General features: G+C 32.4%; 1 protein-coding gene across 1 annotated transcript; it reads right to left on the reverse strand.

The window, feature by feature from the left end:
• Window positions 1-20,922: 20,922 nt before the first annotated feature.
• LOC118047972 (uncharacterized) lies at window positions 20,923-22,180 on the reverse strand. The gene is made up of 4 exons (XM_035057451.2): window positions 22,033-22,180; window positions 21,811-21,917; window positions 21,248-21,326; window positions 20,923-21,150 (listed from the first exon to the last, which is right to left on the reverse strand). The coding sequence occupies exons 1-4, from the start codon at window positions 22,033-22,035 to the stop codon at window positions 21,103-21,105; spliced, it is 237 nt and encodes a 78-aa protein (XP_034913342.1). The 5' UTR covers window positions 22,036-22,180; the 3' UTR covers window positions 20,923-21,102.
• Window positions 22,181-23,440: the final 1,260 nt, after the last annotated feature.

Consider the following 23,440-nt stretch of genomic DNA (forward strand, 5'->3'; position numbering starts at 1 on the left):
AGGGGCAACATTTTAAAGCTAAACAAACAATGTGATTGTTAATAATAACACACCTTATAATCAATGAACCTTCACTGATCGTTATCCATGAACTGTAGTTGTATAAAACAGATATTTAGCAAACAATTCTCTTAAAATTCGGTCTAGGTTAAATAAGTCTAAATATAGACACATCCAATAATTATAATTATAATCACTTTAAATTTCTCTTGCAAAATATTTTTTTATGAAGGACTTTATCTTTACTTTAGGCTCATTAATCACACTTAAATAAATATCAAAGATAAAGAATACATTTATTATTGAAACATTTTGATGCCACATACATATCGAACTTGTACCTTCTGGTTTTTGAGTGAAAGTGGTGATTTGTCTTTTGAAAGAGTTTGTTATATGAGATGGAAAAAACTTTTTCAAAAACTGTTGTTGCATTTCAACCCAAGCACAAATGGATCCTGACCTAAGATTTTATAGCCATGTTTTAGCTTTATCTTTTAATGAAAAAGAAAAAAACTTTAATATGGTGATGCTACAATTTAAGTCATTATAGGTGTTACAAACTTCTTCAAATTCTCTCAAATGCAAGTATGAATTTTCTAGATCTAAGCCATGAAAAGAATGTAAAAGTTGAATAATACCTAGCTTAAAATTAAAGTGAGATGCATCAGGAGAGAAAACTATACATGAGGATGCACTTGTTCTTGTAGGATTCATGTGGTCTATAAGTATTCTAATACAATTATTTTCATTATAAAGTGATTGGTTATCTTCTTTAGCCATGCTTTCTAAAGAAAATGAAAATACCCTACAAAGTCTACCACTTAATATACGTGTCCAAACTCTCATGCAAGTGTAAAAGGAAAGAAAAGAAAAGAAAAGGAAAAGGAAAGGAAAGGAAAGGAAAGGAAAGGAAAAAAAATTAAAAAACAAATAAAAGTGAAAACAAAAGAAAATAAAATAAAATTTATAATTTATACAATAACTTACCTCCCCCGGCAACAGCGCCAAAAACTTGACACGATCAAAGAGTTGATATCTTTTCCTAAGTGTAGGAGTGTCGAAGTAATAAATAACCCGGCAAGACCGGGGTCGAACCACATGGAGGTTAATTATATAAATTACAAATAATAATAATAAGTTAAAGAAGACTTTGAGATGTAAGATTAATATGAGGATTAAACAATGATAAAACAAATGTCAAGGTTAGAGGATCCACTAATGGTATTAAAAATAAATGTAATATAAACTCTTTTTATTACTCAACTGGAAACCACAAACAAAAGAGGTTCCAATCGGATGATTTGTTATTAATAGCTCAGTATAAATTGTTAACATGATTATATTAATTATCTTATTTAAGTAACAACAAAATTTTAAATATTATCAGGAATTCATGATTCTAACTTATGTTAATAACAACTTAAGTTCCTTTCATAGCACATGTGTAGGTTATACCATGCGGTTGAGCTATGAAAGTGCCAAGCATTTGTTGTACCAAATGTTATACAACACAAATTTAGATTAACCATTTAACAAGCAAGGTATTAAGAATTAATAAGATAAAAATGATAAGACATGTTAATAGCAAGTTGTTTAGGATATAAGCATTGAAGTCCATATTGAGTTTATATTATACTTATCCTAACACCATTAGTGAAACATTTTCACTTTAACATAATAAACTTAGCTAAACATGATGAAAAAGAGAAACATAGATAAACAATATAAGAACATAGTTATGCTAAAAAGCATAAACAATAGATTAATGAAAGCAAAACTTAAACATTACAAAAATATAAAGAAAAAAAGCAGGAATATGATCTTGATCTGAAAACCAAGATGCCTAAATGCATGGCAAATTCCTTCTTTTATAGGCCAAAATTTAAAACTATTGATTTGAAAACTCTTGACTTTGTAACAATCCTTATATTCTTGTCTACAGAAAATGTCATTGCTAACATTATAATTTGAACATATAGTCTTCATGAAAGTTCTGAAAAATTGTCTCATCTTTCCAACAAAACAAGAATGAGGTCATTTGGACTTCTAGAACTTGAGATATGGGCTGAATACTAAACAATGTCTAGGTTGTAGGATAGATTCCGACTTCTCTATTGTTACTACAATTTGAACTTGAAAACGATCATTTTGAATCTTTGATTCATGAAAGTTTTAGGCATATGTCTTAGCTTTCTATCCATATAAACCATACCTAAATCCAAGTTCTACAACTCCAATTATGATCAAATAATTGAATGGTGTTCCAATTTGAATTCAATCAGTATCTCTTTTCTAAGTTTAACTCTCTCTCCAAGACATATGGAGCTCCGCCTCTCCAAGATCTGCATTAACTTTTTAGGTGAAATGGAATAGAAACAAATTTTAAGCTCTAAACTATTCAATATAATGAATCTCCTTGTTATATATATAAAAGGAGATTTTATCGTCTTCATTTTATCTTTTCAATTTTTATTTTTGATTTTATATGTTCCAAGAGAATTGTTAAACAAATTGTTATTTTATCATTTCTCTTGCAAAAAAGTTGTTCTTACATATCTTGCAAAAATGTTAAAACATTATTCATTGTAATAGTCTTTTATAAGTTTTTTTTTCCTTTGATTTTTTCTTAAATTTATTTTTTATTTTTTTATAAGATTATCATGGTTTCATGACTTGTGTCATGGGTTTGGCGAGTTCACCTGAGTTGACTCAGGTCTCTTTTTTATTATTGAAGTTGTTTTTATATCCATCAAGTCAACCAGACTGTATCGGGTTGTTAAAATAGTTGTATATTAACATACAATTGACCTTTCTAAATGACATTTTACCATATGAATGTATATAATAAACAAAAAAAAAAAACCATATTTATATTATTAAAAAGTTGTATTATGAATATGACTCTTCTAAAGCTCTTAGTTGTTAAGTAAAATTGAGTCTACTTCATCTATAAGTAGAAGTGTAGAGGTGTGAAAAGTATGGCTTGTGCCAAACATATCCATATTTGTCATGCCAATCTATTGTGTGATATTGGTCCGTTTATATTGCATCATTCACCTAACGCAGACCACCTTTAGTCATGTCCCAAAGGTTGGTGCCATGACATGTTGGCTCATTTTAATTATTTCTCAAATATTTATTAGTCATTTTTCATTTACTAATTGAATGTTAGAGAAAAAAATATGTAAATATAAATAATTTTGATTAGAACCATGATGGTTATGCTGAAGCAAGCCCATTATAGGTTCAATTATCTAGGAAGCAAGACTGAAAGGAAGGTGTGACTAGATTACGAGGGCATTCAAATATGTCTTGACAGAAAAGGAATAAAGATGGGCTCATTTATTTTCTGATGCTTAAAAATAGTCTAAATTGGAAAATATTCAATATATTAATTTTATAACTTTATTTACTTGAGTTGGAGGCTCAATTCTGAATATTTATGTTGCCTATTGGTTTTGTAGAAAAAAAAAAGTGGAGCTTTTTAAAGTGAATGAATTACATAGTCCAATTTATTTCCTAATTGATATTAATTTGTAAACCTTTTTTTGCCTGTTTTATAACAAAAATTTAGGATATGGGATGAAAGATGTCAAAGGGCTTTTGATAAAATAAAGAAATATATATAGAGTCCACCTCTTTTAATATCAATTTGTCATAAAGACCATTAATCATGTATTTGACTATAACATACATTGTTATGGGCTATGTCCTCAATTAGAATGATGATTTAAAAAGGAAAGAGCAAGCAATTTACTATTAAATTAAGAAGTTTAATAATTTCAAATCTCGATATATTTTCTTGAAAATAACTATTATACAACTAGGTTGATATCTAAAATAGATCCAGTTAAATATGTCTTTTATAATCCCTATGTGTCCAACAAAATTGTATGATGGCAAGTTATGCTCACATAATTTACATGACTAGAAAGTTAGTTAAATGTATCATCATAACCATCATTTGGCACACAATGTGGTTAGGGATTATAAGCACTTGCTATTTGAATTCCTAGGTGAAGACATTATGATGGTTAAAAATATAGAAGTTAGGTAAGAATATATGGACTCTATATTTTAATAGAGTAGTAAATGTATCTGGTAAAAGTGTGGGTGTTGTGCTTATTTCACCAATTGAGGAGTACAATCTTGTTGCAATTAGATAATAGTTTGAATGCACTATTAATATAGCAGAATATAGAACATGTATCTATGGGCTCGAGGTCGTTTTAGAAAGGAAAGTTGAAAAGCTTGATGTATATGAAGATTCCTTATTGATAATTTACCAAATGAAAGAAGAGTGATAAATAAAAGATGAGAAATTAAGGCATACTAAAAGTACTTTGTCAAGCTAACATACTTGTTTGGAAAAATCAAATTCAATCAACCAAGTAAAGATACGAATCCTATATATATTAAGAATAAGAATGACCATGTTTACTATTGTTTGGTAAAAAAAGAGACAAATAGGAAGCCATGGTACCATAATATCAAGTCGTTTATTACAAGTCATGAATATCCACCTAATGCAAATAAGATGGACAAAAGTCTTTAAGGAGATTAACAATGAACTACTTTTTAGATGGAGAGCCATTATACAAGAAATAATTAGACAAAACTCTGCTAACATGTTTAGATAAAAGGGAATAAGAAAACTATATAAGTGTATGAAGGGGTTTTTGCTACACATGTTAATAGGCTTATGATAACATGAAAAATACAAACAAGTGAATACTTATAGACCATAATATAAAATTATAACAATGATTACATGATGAAATGTCAAAAATGTTATATTTTTACTAATAAGATAAATGCATTGTCTGTTTCTCTCCATAATATAATAACATCTTGGCCATTTGCAATACAGGGAATGAATATGATATGCTTAATTAATCCCAAAATAAGTGACTGACATTGATTAATATTGGTAGCAATTGATTGTTTTACAAAATGGATTGAAGTTTCTGTTTATGCCTATATTACTTAAAAAGTGGTTCAAATATTTATTGAGAATAACATCATCTGTCAATACAGTTTGTTAGAGGTAATAATGACTGACAATGCCTAGAATTTTAATGGAAAGTGATTCAATATTTATGCCAACAATGAAAGATCAAACATCTTAATTCCTCACCTTACCGATAAAAAGTGAAAGAAGAAATAAAGATAACAAATAAAAATATAAAGAAGATTGTGTAGAAAATGATTTTCATTACATGAAATGATTTCATATGCATTATATGGTTATCAAACTAGTGTAAGAACATCTATAAGATTAACTATTTACTCTCAAGTGTATGAAATGGAGATGGTGATGCCTCTTAAAGTGAAAATACCGCATTTAAAAGAATTAAAAGAAGTATAGTCGGAATGGGCTAGGCTCTGGTATGAGTAGTTAAACTTGTTAGAGAGAAAAGGTTACCTGCAATATGTAATGACAATTGTATTTGAAAAGAATGGTCAAGACTTGTGACAAGGAAGTATACATGTGAGAGTTTTATGATGGATATTTGTTACTAAAAAAAATTAGTCAATTCCCAGGGAGGATCAAAGTAAATTAATGCCTAACTATGAAGGTCCTTATGTAATCAGGAAAACATTTTAAGAATGAGCCCTTATTTAACCATTTTAAGAATGAGACTTTATTTTATCAAATATAAATGGAAGAGAATTATCGAAGCATGTTAATTCAAATGCTATAAAGAAATATTATGCATGAATTTATACTTTCTTCAACCAACCACTATAATTAAAAAGTTTAAATTTGGGCAAATTTTATTCAAAGTGTTTATTTTATCATTGTTTGTCTTTTTTTTGTTTGACACAACTATTACATTAACTCCTTACTTTGCAATTGTATTTTTATAAAATAAATCATGTTCCTTGGTCTATTGTATGACTAATATTGATATTAATTGCATGAACTTAAAGAGAAAATGCAGAAAGAATGATGGGCTTTATTTATAGACTTAATAGGCAACGAGATATATAGGGGAAAATAAAGATATGATAAATGCCTAACAAGGAAAGGTATAAAAAGGAATTGTGGAAAGGTTTTAAAAGACTAAAATATGAAATGAGATATAATCAGGAAATGAGAGTTAGATGGGTTGATCAAAGAAAATTGAATCGTGAAAGGTAATCTCAGGGGGAATCTAAAGGAAAATGAAGCTTCAACATAAAAATCACCAACACATGTCAAAGTCAAAACATTAAAACATTAGGGGCTTAGAACTAGATTGCTTGCTCATAAATTGAATTTAAGCAAATAGGTGAGCCTAACATTGTAATCAATTGTGTGAACTGAAAAAAAGGTTTAAGATGACATGGGGAAGTTCACAAATTTTTATCGAAGACTCATTTAGAATTTATAATGAAGTTAGTCACCTTTCAAGTTGATTTATTTAGATTTCATATTGAAGATGGTCAACTCTTGAGTTGACCTATTTAAGTTTTATATTAAAGTTAGTTGCCTCTTGAGTTAACTCATTTAGATTTGATGTTGAGGTTGGTTACCTTCTGAATGCACCCATTTAAGTTTTATGTTAAGGTTGATCACCTCTCAAGTTAACTCATTTTTAAATTGCATGTCGATGTTGATCGCCTCTCGAGTTAACCCATTTAAATATCATGTATTTAACATCATTTTCTCAATATTTTCTTAACATTTCTTTCCTTCTCAAGCATTTTATCATAGTTGTTCACAAACTTTAAAATACAAAGTCAAAGAAAAATATATTTTACAATATCTTTACACTTAAACATTGTAAAAAAGGGACAACTATCATAATCTATTTTGACCACTCATTTTAAAAAAAAAAAGGGAGTGAAAGAATAAGCAATGAAGGAAAAAAGAATCAAAATAAAAATGAAAGTTTAGTCCCCTCGTCAATCAACTGTAGGATAAAGAGATAGAGAGATAATAAGATAATGAGTTAGAAGGATAAAGAGAAATGAACAGAAAGGCAAATAATAGGCTACAAATAAACCATATAGTCAAGGAAAATTACTTTAAAACTAGATAGCAGAAACCCAAAGGCAAAAAAAATAAAAATCATTAAGAGATTAAAAAAAAGAGTAGAAAAATAGTTAAACATATATATATATAAAAAATAGTTCGACAAAAACCTAAACCAGTTGTCACTCTTTCCCCCCTCACACTATCGGAATCAATCAACTTAACCATAACCTCACAATTCTAAATAACATGTATATGCCCCCCCCCCACATTGTCCCTCCTCTTTCATGAAAATAATTATTATAAAAATTCATTGTTATTTTCTCCATCTTTGCTAGTCAATGTTATCATAAACATAATGCCATTTTCTCCCTATTTCTAATAGCTATCGAACCACTATCACAAACCTACTAACCCTTCCTTCACATCTCTTAGCCATATTTTTTTATTGGTTTCTAGCTGCAACTATGAAATCACAACCCTCAATAACCTTAAAATCAAAATCAAATTTTCCAAAAAACCTAACAAATCACACTAAGAAACCAACCTAAACCAACCCCAAAATAACTCAAAAAAAATAGTCATCACAAAATCCTAAAAATTTGATCTTTTTATGTCTCTCAGCCATGCTTTTTACATGTTTAACGCCACACAAAATCACATATACGATCGAACCTAGGAGTATCAACATTTTAGCACATGGTTTCTACGTGATGACATTGCCCAATTAATGCTCTAACACGTGGTTCCAATGTGACAACATTGCCCAATTTTCTAGTTGATTACAATAGCCCTTGAAGATCAATTTCAAACCTCAAACAAAATTTTCTTATTTTAAGTGTTAGGATTAGTGTCATTGCAATGGTATAATATTGTCAAGAAACTATATTTTAAGATGTGATAAGACGAAATCAAAACTACATAATAAGGTTGGGAAGACAGGTTGCAAAAAGGTAAATGGTTTGGTGTTGCAAGTGAGTTTTTTTTTTTTTTTTTGTATGGATGTTTTTAATTTACATGTGGATTTCAATAAATTTTTTTTTTTAAAAATATATGGTAGGTCATGTATATAAAAAGCTCAATTTTTAACAAAAAAATAATCAAGTGGTGGTATGATCATTAAATGGGTCATATATATCATTCATATGTTGATATTTGTTTTTCAAATAATAAAAATGGTTTTTTATATAGTTTTTCTATATGATTGTATGTATATTGATTTCTAGGAATCAATTCAAGGATAATATGATTCTTAAACAGGTCCAGTTACTCAAAAGTTAAAGGGATAATATGGGTCACATCATTTCTTTTTCTAACCTTTAAGAAATATTAAAATAAATAGAGATGATGATATATTAGATGATATAAATACCGAATAATTGATTTAATTTAATTTAAAAAATCATTAAAAAGAAGCTAAATCCAACAAATAAAAAATATAAAAAGACCCCAAAATGCCAAAATGATGGGGAAAAAACAATAGATGAACATGGACAAATCTCTCAAACTTAGGTTCTTCCTTTAAATTCACAACCTATTAAATCCTAAACACGAGATCAATCAAGAAGCTCAATCTAATATTAAAGCATGAAATAAAAAAATCAATTAAAAAAATTTTCAAGGTTAAAAAATAGTAATTAAAAAATAAGAATAAAATATAATATGTAAATATATCGAAGGATGATGAAATTGTAAAAAAAATAAAATCAATTCTAAAAATAAAATAAATAACAATAAAAAGAATGAAGATCAAATCTGAAAAAAAAAAATAAAGGATGAAATCAAAAGGAAAATTTAATTCATTAAACTTATTCAAATAAAAAATAGCAATTAAAATAGTAAAAATCAAATCCATGAGAAAAGTATTTGCAAGGTTGTCAAATGTTGAAAAAGTAAGCCCCAAAACCAATAAAAAAGAAAAGAAAAGAAATATGGCAAAAATAAACCAATTACCACCAAACCAACAAGAATTAGGTCAGGCATCGCATTGAAAGGTAGCCCCCAACTTGGTGAATAAAAAAACTAGGGCGAGTTTTCCTGTAACCTGCACTCCGTTTCTTCTAACCCGTTTTCCTCTCTTTCCCATTGTTTCACAAATGGAAAAAAGCAAACGAAAACCTGCAGCAGCTGTTAAGCGCCCACAGGTCCCATTGCATGCTATTGTTCCATCTCACACAAACCAAGGTGGTTCGCTAGTTCTTGGAATCAAGTCAGCTCTTGGTAAGCTTGACGGTTCTATTTTCCATATACCAAGAGCAGATCTACCCCCTTTCCCTGTTGTCAACCAACCCAACAACACAGGTATAAGCACTGCCAAAGAGACAGATGGGTCTTCGGTGGATCACTCAAATGCATCTCTTGATGGGTTCCTTGAAGATGATCGTTCTAAAGATAAGAACTTAAAGAAGAACAACTTGATTTCTCTTGTTCTGAGGAAGAATATGCAATGTCTCCCCCACCATCTTCTCAGACCTGGTCACTCCAGAACCACCATCTTCTCCTACTCTGGTTGTTCTAGAATCACCAGCTAGTCCCAAAGGTGCCACCTTTACCCCATCCAGCTCTGTTAAAGCAGGTAACCCTCATGTTCCCCTACTTGTTAATGGTAAATGGAGAGATTTATTCTCTTCAAACATAAACATCTTATTTTGCCCGAAGCTCAGGCATTTTTTAGCCTTACATGATATTTCATCCTGTCCATTTTTAACTGAAGACCTAGACCACTCTTGTGATGACTGGAAATTGTGTGTCATTGGTTATGTTTTTGGCAAATTTCTCGGTTATAGAGCTTTGAATAGCATTATTGAGAATGTATGGAAATGTGAAGCCACCCTTACCATGCATAAATCAGGTTGGTTGGTCTATAAATTTCAAAATGAAGAAGATAAGTGCCCTGTGTTATGTGGAGGGCCATACCTAGTATATGGTAGGCCTCTCATCTTGCGTTCCATGTCTAAGTATTTTGATTTTTCAAGCTCTGAAATGACTCAAGTCCCGGTCTGGATTAAGTTCCCAAATCTGCCATTGAAATGTGGATGCCTAGGTGTTTATCAAAACTAGTAAGTGTCCTGGGCAAGCCATAGTGTTACAAATTAACTGCCACCAAGGAAAGAGTTTCATACGCTCGGGTGCTTGTGGAAGTTGACCTCCTGGCTGATCTTAGATCCTCTATCAATGTTACCCTGCCTAATGGAAACCCACTCATTCAAAGGGTTATCTACGAGACGCTGCCCAAATTTTGCAAGCACTGTAAAGTGCTAGGCCACTCCATTGGAGCATGCTCTAAGGGTAAGGAAGAGGCCAGAATAGTTGAGAAGGCAGGTTCTGTTAGTGTAGCTACCAAAAAAAATGTCAAAGGCAAAGGAAGTGTCTTCACTCGTCTTAGCCCTGTTGATACCTTGGTAGAAGCCCCGTCTGCTTCTACTCCCTCGGTTGAAATCTCCCATATTGTTCCCCCTCCAGTGGATGCCCCCACTGTCCCCTCAGAGTCTTGTGTAGCTCAGGATGCACAGCCTTGTTCCCAGGCCACAACTGCAGGTTCAGAAGAGTGGCAAATTATTCGTAAAAGGAGACATAGCTCAGGGAACAAGTGACAAACACCAACACTTTTGCCTGCTGAATGTAACCCGCCAGCTCAACAAAATGTTTCCTCTAAGAGGAAAGCTCCTGCTTTCTCAGTTGATATTACTGGCAACAAGGCTCCCCATCATCCAGGTTCAGGTATGCTCACTAGGAGCTCGGTTCAAAGGATTTCTAATAGATTTTCTGGCAGTGGTGGGGTTCCTCCCACCCTCCCTCACCCATGATTGTTCATTGCTGGAATGTGAGACGGCTTAATAGCCCTCTCAAACAACATGAGGTCGCTGGCCTCATGAAGAGTAAAAAGCTTGATGTATGTGGTCTCCTAGAGACTAAGTTGTCTTTGGCAAAAGTTGCATGCATACATAAGCTACGGTTGAAGACTTGGCAGTTTGTAAGCAATGTTGAAGCTACAGCTTATGCCCGTATAGTTGTGTTTTGGAACCCTGAAACAGTGAAGGTTGAGAAGCTCCACTTCTTTGCCCAAGGGATCCACATTATGGTTACAAGCTTGGTGCACCAATTTTGTTTTACAACCACTTTCGTATATGGATTTGATACCATTACTGCCAGGAGAGCTCTATGGGAGGATTTTAGAAGATGGGGTATGAAGTCTCCATGGTTACTTCTTGGTGACTTCAATTCTATCCTCACTCAAGAAGAAAAACACAACGGGGAGCTAGTTTCTACCTATGAAATCGCAGACTTTAGGAAGTGCTGTTCTGATCTTAGGATTGCAGACCTAAACTTGACGGGTTCTCATTTTATATGGACAAACGGTACTATCTAGACACAGATAGATAGAGTAATGGCAAACACTCGGTGGTTTATTTTGCAGTAAATGGCCCATGTCCACTTTGGTAACCCGGGAGCCTTCTTAAACCACTCCCCATCTACTGTCCAACTGGGTTCATGGGAACTTTGTGGCAAAAGGAATTTTAAATTTTTCAACATATGGGCTGCTCATCCTTAGTTCTTAGAAACCACCTCTCAGCATTGGTCCTTGGATATCTATGGGTTGCACATGTATATCTCTATAAAAAGCTCAAGCATTTGAAGGGCGGGCTGAAAACTCTGACCAACCTCCATTTTAGTCACATTTCAGAGAGGGTTGCAAGAGCAGGGAAAGAGCTGGACGATAGTCAACTTCTTCTTCAGAATGATAGGGATAATGATCATCTTCTTGCACTGGAAAAGCAGCAGAGGTTGAACCTTGTTAACCTTAAATCAGCTGAAAAGATGTTTTTTGGCCAAACGTTGAAGTGCACTTTCTTTAAAGACTATGACAAGGGAACCAGATTCATCAACTCCTTGATGAGCCAATGACATAGAAGGCACCACATTCCAGCTATTGTTCGAAGTGATGGCATACTAACTTCATAGGTTGAAGAGGTTGGTAGAGTGTTTTTCTCTCACTATAAAGAGCTCTTGGGGACTTCCAAGCATACTATTCCACTACGAGCTGATGTGGTTCAAAGTGGCGCATGTATTAATGATGATTCTCATGAATTCCTTCTTGCCCAATTTCAACTGATGATATTAAACGAGTTCTCTTTAGTATGGATGATAATAAATCTCCGGGCTCGGTTGGATACACCTCTGCATTCTTTAAAAAAGCTTGGAACATCGTGGGTGAAGACTTTTGTTTAGCTGTTAAAGACTTCTTTACTTCCGGGGATATTCTCAAGTAGCTTAACCATTCTACCATAGCCCTTGTTCCAAAGTTAGCTAATGCCAACTCTACTACAGATTACAGACCTATCTCTTATTGCAACGTCACTTACAAAGTTATTTCCAAGATACTTGCAGGGAGGCTAGCTCACGTGCTAAATGATATCATCAGCCCTTCTCAAAATGCTTTTCTTGGTGGGAGACTCATGGCTAATAATATTAATCTCATGTAAGAGCTACTGAGAAGTTATGGAGAAAGCATGTATCACCAAACTGCACCATTAAGATCGATTTTAGAAAAGCATTTGATACAGTACAGTGGTTGTTTCTTCGTGATCTCCTCCACCTTTTGGGGTTCCCTGCTAGGTTTGTTCATCTGTTTATGAAATGTGTTGAGACTGCCTCTTTTTCTGTTTGTATTAGTGGTAATCTCTTCGGGTTCTTCCAAAGCAAGTGTGGTGTTCGGCAAAGAGATCCATTATCTCCCTATCTCTTCATTATCTGCATGGAGTACTTCTCTAGATTACTGAAAAGTAGCACTCAACATTCGGGTTTCAGCTTTCATCTCAAATGCCAAACTTTGGGAATCAATCATCTTGGGTTTGTTGATGACATTCTCCTACTTTGCCATTGTGACATGGCCTCCGTTAACATTCTCCTTCAGCAGCTTCGAGTTTTTGGCGAGTCATCTGGCCTTGTAATTAATGCAGCCAAATCCTCTATTTTCTTCGCTGGTGTATCGGAGTATATGAAACAGGTCATCCTCAGCCTTTCCTAGTTCACTGAAGGAAGCTTTCCCTTTAAGTACCTCGGTGTCCCTCTCAGCCCTCACAAGCTTCTCACTAGTCAATTCTCTCCTCTCATTCATAGGTTAGAATCTGTTATTTAGAATTGGATGGGAAAGTATCTCTTGTATGCAGGTCGGCTGGAATTAATAAAATCAGTCATGCATGGCATGGTGCAGTTTTGGATTAGTATCTTCCCTATCCTAGTTGTTGTTATCAGCAAGATTACCAGTTTGTGTAGGAATTTTCTATGGACTAGTGATATATTTAGAAGCAAATCGGCTCTTGTAGCTTAAAAGCAAGTGTGTTTGCCAAAAGATGAAGGGGGTCTGGGGGTTCATGACATCAAAGCTAGAAATGACAATTTCTTTGCCAAACATCTCTAGAATATTCACTTGAAGGCAGATTCCCTCTGGATTCGATGGGTAAGCCATTACTACATTTCACATGCCTCCATCTGGTCTTTGGATGCTAAGAAAATCGACTCTCCTCTGTGGAAGTCAATCTTCTCCCTTCGTAACAGAATGATTAACCTTTGTGGAGGGGTTGCTCCAGTGCAACAACTGCTCTCAAGCTGGCCCTCTAGCCTATGTCCTTTTACAACCAATGCATATGATTTTTTCAGACATAAAGTTGATCCTGTCCATTGGGCTAATGTAGTTTGGGAGCAATGGTCTCTTCCAATACATAGCTTCTCCTTATGGCTGGCAATGTTGGGCAAGCTGTGAATGAGAGATCGTCTTCAGTTTCTCTCCTCTGATCCTATATACCCTCTTTGTCAGAATGCTGGTGAGTCTCATGCTCATCTCTTCTTCAATTGTGACTAGTCGTCTTCTTTTTGGAGAAAGGCCAAACTCTAGCTTAAGCTTCATAACAATATGCCTTCCTTAAGTAGAGCCATTCGGGTTTTACAAAACAACAAAAAATGGCTGCAGCCGAGAATGAGAAGAGTATCTCTTACTGTTCTTGTGTATTTGATTTGGGAGGAAAGAAACAGGAGAATATTTAACAATACTGGAAAATCAGTTGAGGCTATTTTCAAAAAATTCCAGATATTGTTTTATACTATATTGTATTTCCATGAAAAAAATCATCTGGCCTACAGTGTTGCATTTTGAATGGATCGGTTGGGGTAAATTAACGTGCAAAGTCCTGCATGGGTTTCTTGTCCCTTCACTATTTAGCCTTTGTTTCCTCGGTTCTGCATGGGGTTGAAAGCAGTTTGTGGCTTCACATGGTTGGCTGGTTTTTCCTTTGCATGGTTGTGTAGTGTCTGCATGGATGAATGGTTGTCTCTTATATGTTGTTTTGTCTTGACTGGTTAGCATCTTGGACGTGCATGGGTTTTTGCATGGTTTCTTGTCCTTGCATTGATGAGCCTCTGTTTTGGGTATTTAATTTGTCTTGGTTGTTTCCTGGGAGAGTGCTATTGGCCAATGCCATTCACGTCCTTACATAGAAAGGCTCATGGGATGTTGTCGGCTTCTCTTTGGCTGGGGGTCGCATGGTGAGATGATGGGATGGTTTGGCTCTTATGATGTAATTGTTGTTTAGGCATGCATGGGTTTTGTAGTATCTGCATGGATACTCTGCTAGCCATTGTTCTTGGCTGCTAGTGTATTTATTTATTCTAGCTGTTTTATGGCGATTTTGTCTCGGCATAGTTAAGTTGAGGTAGTGTGGTCCCCCTGTCCCTGTGGCAGTCTTTGACTATTTTGGCTAAGATAGGCTGAAGCTGCTTTGAAATTTGGGGGATGTTGGCTTATGGATCTGCATGGATCTCTGCATGGCTCGGCTTAGTTTCTGGCTATATATACTAGTCTTCTTCATGGGTCTTCTTGTTAGCACTCAATATGGCTATTGTTCGCCTTGTAGCATGTCTAATTATGGCATTTACTTGGGAACTTGTTCCTGTTTTTATTTTGGTTTTGGGTATCTGTTACCCTCTTATTTGTATATAATTTGTTTGTTGCTTTTGTGGCATGTTACCTTTGATCTTAATATATTCTTAACATTTGAATAAAAAAAAAAAAAAAAAAAAAAAACTAAGGCGATCATTTTCAATTTGGTTTTTTTTAACCATTAAAAAACAACCAAACCGGAAAAAAAAAAACAAAACCAAAACCGGTCCAAACCAACCGGTTTCTGTTCGGTTTTTTATGCCCAAAACCGAAAAAACCTATATGCTTTTTGGGCTTTTTTGCCTTTGTAATGGGCTTTATGATGGGCTCTTGATGGATTTCTGATGGGCTTGCAATTAATGTTGATATTGTCTAATTTTCTTTGAAGATTCCAAAGTATATTTAATTTTTTTACCACTAAATATTCATTTTTCATTAAATTGTTATTGTCAATCTATGTGTTTATTAAGTTTTTGCAACTGAATATTCATCTATATTAAATTATTAATGTCAATCTTATGTTCAATATATTTTTCTACTTCATAAAAATTTAAATGACACCAGTCCACACACCAATAAGTTTAAAATCCAAATTACAAATCATTTGCCTTCAAAGGGCTTAAAGAAAAAACAACAAATAACATTATCATAAAAACACTCTAAGCTAAAAAAAACAAATCTTCATTTGCACATCGTCACAATAAAAAAAAAAAACACTTCAAGAACATTGCACTTTGATTCCTAAAATTCATAATCTACAATTATAACATGATAAATTAAATTAGAAGATATAAAAATAAAAAAAAATGTATTTTTACCAAATGTTTTCAATAAATGCATCACAATTTGTGAACTAATTATCATTCGTTGCTAGATGCAACTTTCCACAAAATTCTACAAAATAAAAAATTAAACATGTTAGAATAAAAATGTGTTAATTAATAAATCATAAAATAAAAGGTGTAAGTTTTCAAGAAACATTACCTGATTCAAGGTTTTTGTAGGTTTCAAAATCATTCATCATGGTTTTATTATTAGTTGGAATTGGACCATGATGCAACCAATTTTGACAACAAATAAGTGCTTAACTATTGCTAGAGATAAAAGAACTTCGAAATTGTCGAGCATACGACACCTATGCTAAAGGCTGATTCGAAAAGCCACTATAGATATATGGAATAGCTGAACATGTTATGCAAACTTTTGAAAATATCTTATATTTTGAAGCATTAATCTTCTACCAAACCTAAAATATTTAATTTATCATCATTAGATCCTCGATTTTTCCTTTTCACAACCCATAAACCAAATACTTCTCAACCTTATTTCTATTCTCCACATTACCTTTCTCCTGTAAGTGCCTTTTGAAATCGAGATAAGTGCTAAACATCTACTCCATGTCATTAATAGCATCATTAACAATCTTGTTTATAGACTATTATCATCCACCACTTCATCGGCTTTCAAATAAAACTCATACAAGTTCACCAAATTATCTTTTTTTTTTTGTAGTAATTATGCTTTGTCATAATCATATAACTCACCAAAACAAAATTTCAAATATTTCAACTTAAGACCCGGATCCAAACATTAACCACGTTACAATCAAAAAATTATGATTTGCTTCACAACCCCAATACTTCTCAAACTTACTCATCATATTCATCGATATTCTACTCAAAAGATTATCTCTACTTTTACACAATTGCAACAAGTTTGTATGCATATAAATCAATTCATTGAAGAAAGAATTTGATGTGGCATGCAATGAACTAGAAAATTTCAATGTAACAATGTAAAAGATCTTTAAAAACTTCAGCAAAGTTCTAGCATTTTCCCAATCCTCCAGGCCCTATGTTTTTATTCCCTTTTGAATTGACCTCCTAAAAGTAACTCATATACCTAAGTTCACTATGACCTAACCTCATAAACACCTTTTCAAACTTTTCAGCAACTTCTAACATAAGATAAGCTGAATTCCATCGAGTTGCAACATCCTAAAACACAATGATTTCTTACACTCTAATATGCAACTTTTTTGCACACTTCTTAAATGCAAATAGCTTTGAAGATCTCACAAACCTAATTGCATTTTGAATCTTAACAACTTAAACATTAATCTCTTTCAAACCATCACACACAATGAGGTTTACAATATATGCATAACATCTAACATGCAAATCTTCATTTGACAATATATTAGTTGGCCAATCTTTCATCACATTCTTTAAATATAAAATAGTAACACTATTAGAGCTAGCATTGTCTACTTGTAACAGTTAAAAAGTTTAATCAATCCCTTAATCTAAACAACAACAATTCTCAATAACTTGACTAATTGTGTCACCCATATAATTGGAAACTTGACAAAAATTCAGAATTCTTTTATGCAAATTCCACTAATTATCAATCCAATAAGCCGTTAAAGACATATAGTTAATGTTTTGGATAGATGTCCATGTATCTGTTGTTAAGCATAATCATTGAACCTTAAAAGCTCTCTTTAATCTTTCATTCTATTTAACATAAAGTTTCAAACAATCTCTCATAACAGTGAAACAAGAAGGAATGTCAAATCTAGGCTGCAAAGTCCTAGAAAATAATCTAAATCCCTTACTCTCCATAAAATTAAAAGGCAACTCATCAATTATAACTATTTTTACTAGTGCTTGTATACATTTATCATAATCATAACCTAATTGCCTTAAAAGTTTCCAACACTTCGATCTCACTGATTCACCCCTACTTTAGTAGATTCTAATACCAAAATGTTTTGCTTCTTATCAACCATAAAAGGAAACTTTTTGCATACTTTTAAATGAACTCCACATATTACTTTGTCCATTAATAATAGTAATGACATGCATAATCCTTTACAATAATTATATTCAGCTCTTAGGGTTGTAGGATCAACATCAAGTTTTGTAAAATGATCTTAAATTTATGACTTTTCTTCTTATCATCAACATTTCTTTTCATTGATGTAAGGACTTGAAGTTGTTTACCTTTATTATCCGTGGCGAATCCTACTGTAGTTGATATTGGGTTAGTGTTTAAAGTTGCGGCATTGGTCGATGTTGGGGGTAGTGCCAATGGATGAATCATTTTGATTTTAAAGGTTTTCCATTTGTAATTACCAAATGCAAACATGTTAATATTTATGCATGTTGGAATATGTAGTAAATAGCAATGATGCAACAACCAACAACTATGGGTAAAAGAACCTAAAAATAGCAAAAAGAAGTAATAGAGTTAGCTAAGCTAACATTATACCAAAAACTGAAAATTAAACTGCACAAACCAGAAAGAAGTAATAAACAATCACTAGACTTGAAAAAAAAAGATTTAAAAAACATGTTTTTAAACTTAAAAACAAACACACTATAGTCTACTGGTTAAAAAACCGATAAGGGTGATGAGTGAGTGAGTGAAGTGTGGAGTCAATTGTCTGCTATCTATTTATTAATTAGGGGTTAGTTTTGATTATTGCTTTTAAGTTTTAAGTGGAAACTGAAATTACTGATAAAATTACATAAAAAGAAAACGCTTTATTATTGCTTCATAAAAATTATGCTGTGATGCCAAACCATAACAACAGGCAAGTTAAGAGCAATGCAAAACTAAATAATCCTAAGAAAACAGTCAATTGTGACAAAAATAAAAGAGGCCATGAACCACAACATACCAGTAAAACAAATTTGTAACCCAACTTTTGCGAACCTAAATAATCCTAAGAATTTGAATTGAGAGCGGGATCAAACATGAATAGTTTACTGTTTTTCAGAAAGAAAGATGCAAACCACAACATACCTAGTACAACATTGTTTCTTATCAGTTCAAGCTGCAACTCAAACAAAGACGTAAGCACTAAATCAAAATATATACATTCTTTTTAGTGCTCAAGAATAAAAATCCAATTAAAACAAGCACAAACAACAACTGTATAGTGTGCGCGAAAAAAATACAATAAATTAAAAATACAACAACCATATCTTTGACCTTTTATACTATCTGAGCATTAAAAAATACAAATGGTTACCTTATAAATGGATTTTTGAGCATTCAAAACAACAATTGTATCTTTGACCTCTACATTGAAAAAAAAAAGAAGCAAATACAATAAATTAAATAGATGATAAAGCTAGGCAAAATACGAGAAGCCATTAGTTAATTAATTATAAAAGGAAAAAATTAAAACTAACTGCTATAGAAACTGATTCAATAGAAGAGTAGTGGAGATTGTGGAGTGCCATGTGATCTTGTGTAGATGAACAGGAAAGGCTAACTGGATAGTGGATATGTTATGAAAAACATCAATATGTTTTTGAGAGGCTTGATTGGTTTCAAATTTCAATTGATTGGTTTGTCTGGTTGTTTTGGATCTCTCTATTTCTAAGTTTAAGGAGAGGGAAAGGCCAAGAGGCAAGAGGGGCTGGGTGCTAGTAGCTAGGGTTATTGGGCGAATCAAGTGAAGGATCTCTGTGTTTTTAAGTGATGATGAAAACACAAACTGTTTTGATCTTTGTGTTTCTATTTTGTGTGTTTCTATTTTTCTAAGTCTAAGAAGACTGGAGAGAGAGAGGTGGAGGGGAGAGAGGGGGCGAGTGCTCTAATACTGGGGCATATGCTCTGGTTAGGGTTAACAAAGAGGCGAGAGGGGGCAAAAGTTTCTATTTATATTATAGTACCTTTTATTGAACCGGTTTGGTTCGATTTGGGTTAACCGGTTTTTGCATTACAAAACTGAAAACCAAACCGAACCAAGATTTTTTTCTAAATATTATAATCAGTTTAATCAATTTTTTTCTCGGTTATGTTTTTTTATTTTCTTGGTTTATTTCGGTTTATCGATTTTTTTTTATCACCTTTAAAAAAAACACATGAAGAAAGATGATTTTTACCCATCATAAGCCACCATAAGCTCCATTCAAAGACAATGGAGTGGATCACTTGGCGATGTGGATCACTTGACGACACTTTTTAAAAACATGTGAACACACAACTTTTTTTTTTTAATTAATCAAACCATCAAATCACCCTTGTAACCCCTTAATAATTACAAAAAAAAAAAAAAAAAAAAACCTATATGCCTTTAAGGCCAAGCATAAGATTTTTTAATTCCTATGTAGATAAAATAGTTATAATGTGAATGTCAAGAAAATTTTAAAAAAACCTTTAGTTAAGATTAAGATGTCCCGAACCATTATTCTAAATGACAAACAAACATACTAAAAAAACTATTTTATCCTTAAAAAAAGTATTGCGTTACTTTTTTTAAAGGACAATTCCAAAAAAGACAATTTCAGTAAATAAAAAAGCTAAGAGTATAATATTATTCCCACACCAAATAAGTCCTTTTAGAGAGCATTTGTTTTTCAGATAACTTTTGTAGTTATAGTTTGAAAAAAAAATTAAAAAAATATGATTAGATGTAGTTAATTGGATTTAGATACATGTTTAATAAAAAATATAATTGAGGTTTATATACAGCAAAAAACATGTATAAAATATTTAGTAATTGTTTGATTGCGGTTGCTTTTCAAAGTGTTTTTTATTTGAAAATACATCAAAATATTTTTTTATTTTTAAAAAATTATTTTAATATCAGCGCATTAAAATCATTTAAAACACACACAAAATATTAATTTCAAGTAAATAAAAATTATATTTTTTTTAAAAGTGCTTTTGAAACGCAAAAACAAAGTTTTACGAAACTCAGTTATAAAAACATGTAAAAACTGCGTTTCAAATTTAATTTTTTAGTAGACCCCACAATAAAAAACACACTTTGGTGCATTACCAAACACCTTACGGCATATTTTGCACCGCAATCACAAAAGCTGCAAGTAAACAAACACAGCCTTAATATGCTTAATTGAACGGCTGATTATCAACTGGAAAGCTTATAGTCTCCACGAATTGATCAAGGCTCTGCCTAGGAACATGGAAAGGGTAAGAGAAAAAGGAAGCTTAGCTCATCCTAGCCGATGAGAAGTAGAAACCTTGAAAACTAGCACCGCGAAAATGAAGAAAAAGGATAGATAGCCTATTGAATCCATAAATCACTCAAAATGATTAATGATGTAAACATCAGAGTCCGTAACTCATTGATCACCAAAACTCTCAACTAAATTAACAGTTAAACATCTCATCATATGCAGCCAATCCTGCTTAGCATAAGTATAACTGGTTCAAAATGACGAACTCAGACATAAACACCAGAAGCAAGTAGCATGAACAAGGACCCAAAACCCTGCACCAGCGACATCGGCGTTCAGATAGAGCAACGAACCAAAATTAACAATAACAAATCAGAAGGTGGAGGGAGTAACAAACACAACATATCATACCAGAAAGAATGAGGCCAATGCTCCTGTAGTAAGCTCCTTGGCCAAACTGCGATTTCTCCTAGAAGAGGTCGCTTCGTAGCTGCATAAACCACGCTTGTATAACATCAGAAACGAGATGGCACATATTTGCACACAAACAGATCTTTTCATAGTTCATCAACAACAACAACAACATGTTCAAACAAAACAGCAGATCTTGTCATAAATTCATCAACAACAACATTTTCAAATAAAATACTCTTTGTTCTAAAAAAGAAAACAAGAAAACAGAATGCCTGCTACATAGCATGTTAATCTTCATTATAACAGTATATTAAGTATTTACGAGGACCGACCGAGGATGTTTGTAATAATTAATCTGCAGCAAATTCTGGTGGAGTGACAATATCTCATGGAAGACCTAGATAAAAGATTAAAACTTGAGGAGCAAATCAAATTAAATTAAAATCACAAATCATTTTGACTGGTAATTGATTTTTTGCTTAGCAAATTACATTACATGTAGATCTGATATAGTGGAGGAAAGGAACAACAATAATTCATTTCAGCATAGCTTAGCTTACATGAAGAAGGAAGCAGAGACCATAAGGCCGATGGCCAGCATGAAGATTGCTAGGGTTGGGTACCATGTCACCGGGACTGGACTCGTTATTGCTGCTCCCTTCGAACCCTTCAATTCAATAAGCATAAAAAAAGAAGAAGATGATGATGAAAAAGAAGAACCATGTAAATCAATTCAATTCTCGACTATTAAAATAAAAAATTAATAGCAATTGATCTTTTACCATTGATTTTTATCAGCTAATGTTTGTTTTGTGAGATCTTTTTTATCTCGTTGCTGACTTGACTTGACGACAAACCCAGACAGATCTGCTCTGATCTGTTCTGTTCTGCTATAATTTTACATGTTCTAGGGGTGATAAACGTATAAAACTAAAGTAGTAATAGAGGATGGGACTGCGGACTTCGCTTTTGGGCCAATATTTAGTTGGGCTTAACCTTTTCTTTTAGATGCGATGGCCTTGGACAGTTGGACTTGCTTGGTTAAGCGTAGTTCCAAACAGTTTTTTTTATAAAAATAATTAAAAATTTTATTTTAAAATAATTATTTCTTATATTTTTAGATTTTATTAATATGATAATATAAAAAAATAATTTTAAAAAAAAATAATATATTTAAGAGTGAAAAACATTTTAAAAAAAACCATTATTACACCCTCAAATACCCTTTTAATCAAACTCATTTTAATATGGAGAAAAGATTATAATTATGAATTAGGGTATTTTGTAAAACTATATATTTAGAAGCGATAATATATTTAATAAAGACTAAATAAAATAAATAGTAACAATATAGATTAGAGGAACAAGGAAAAAAATATTTTTATTTCATATAATCTTGTAAATATAACAATACATCACCATCATCTCAACAATGCTTTTATTTATATTCATTGGAAGATGTAGAGTTCAAATGAACTTAAAGATGATGAATGAACATGAAGATGAAGAAGTGCAAGAAAATAAATAGATGTCCACGTATAATGTATGATTCCATAATACTCCTATTTGGATGTCTTTTATATAGCCTTACGCATTATTATATCTTATTAAAAACCTTACCAAGATAAAACCCTAATGGAAAAAAAAATACTTCGTTAAGAAAAAAAAAAAGTACAGTGTGTATTAACTCATCCATCATGAATGTATTACCTTAAGTCTTTAAGTTATTACATTTCAATATCATGTCACAATCTTTCAAACATTATAGTTAGTAATGCTTTAGTAAACAAATGTATTAAATTATCTTTCGAGCGAATTTGCTAAATATCAATATCACCATACTTATCAAGATCATGCGTGAAATATTTTTCTTTATGAGATGTGTTTTGTTCCATCTCCTTTGTATCCTCCCTTTCATTGAGTTATGCATGTAACATTGTCTTTATACAATATAGCTGGAGTTTATTTGTTAGGGGATAAACCACATGTTCCATGAATATATTGAGTCATTAATCTCAGCCACATGTATTCTCAACTTGTATAATAGATTTCAAGTATTTTAGCATGATTAGATGAAGTGACAACTAATGTTTGATTTGTAAATCTCTATGATATATAATTAGTGTCACATGTAAAGAGATAATCTATTTGAAATCAAACTTTATGGGGATCAGATAAATATCCTACATC

This window comes from Populus alba, chromosome 6, assembly GCF_005239225.2.
Source record: "Populus alba chromosome 6, ASM523922v2, whole genome shotgun sequence".
In the NCBI taxonomy this organism is placed as follows: domain Eukaryota; kingdom Viridiplantae; phylum Streptophyta; class Magnoliopsida; order Malpighiales; family Salicaceae; genus Populus; species Populus alba.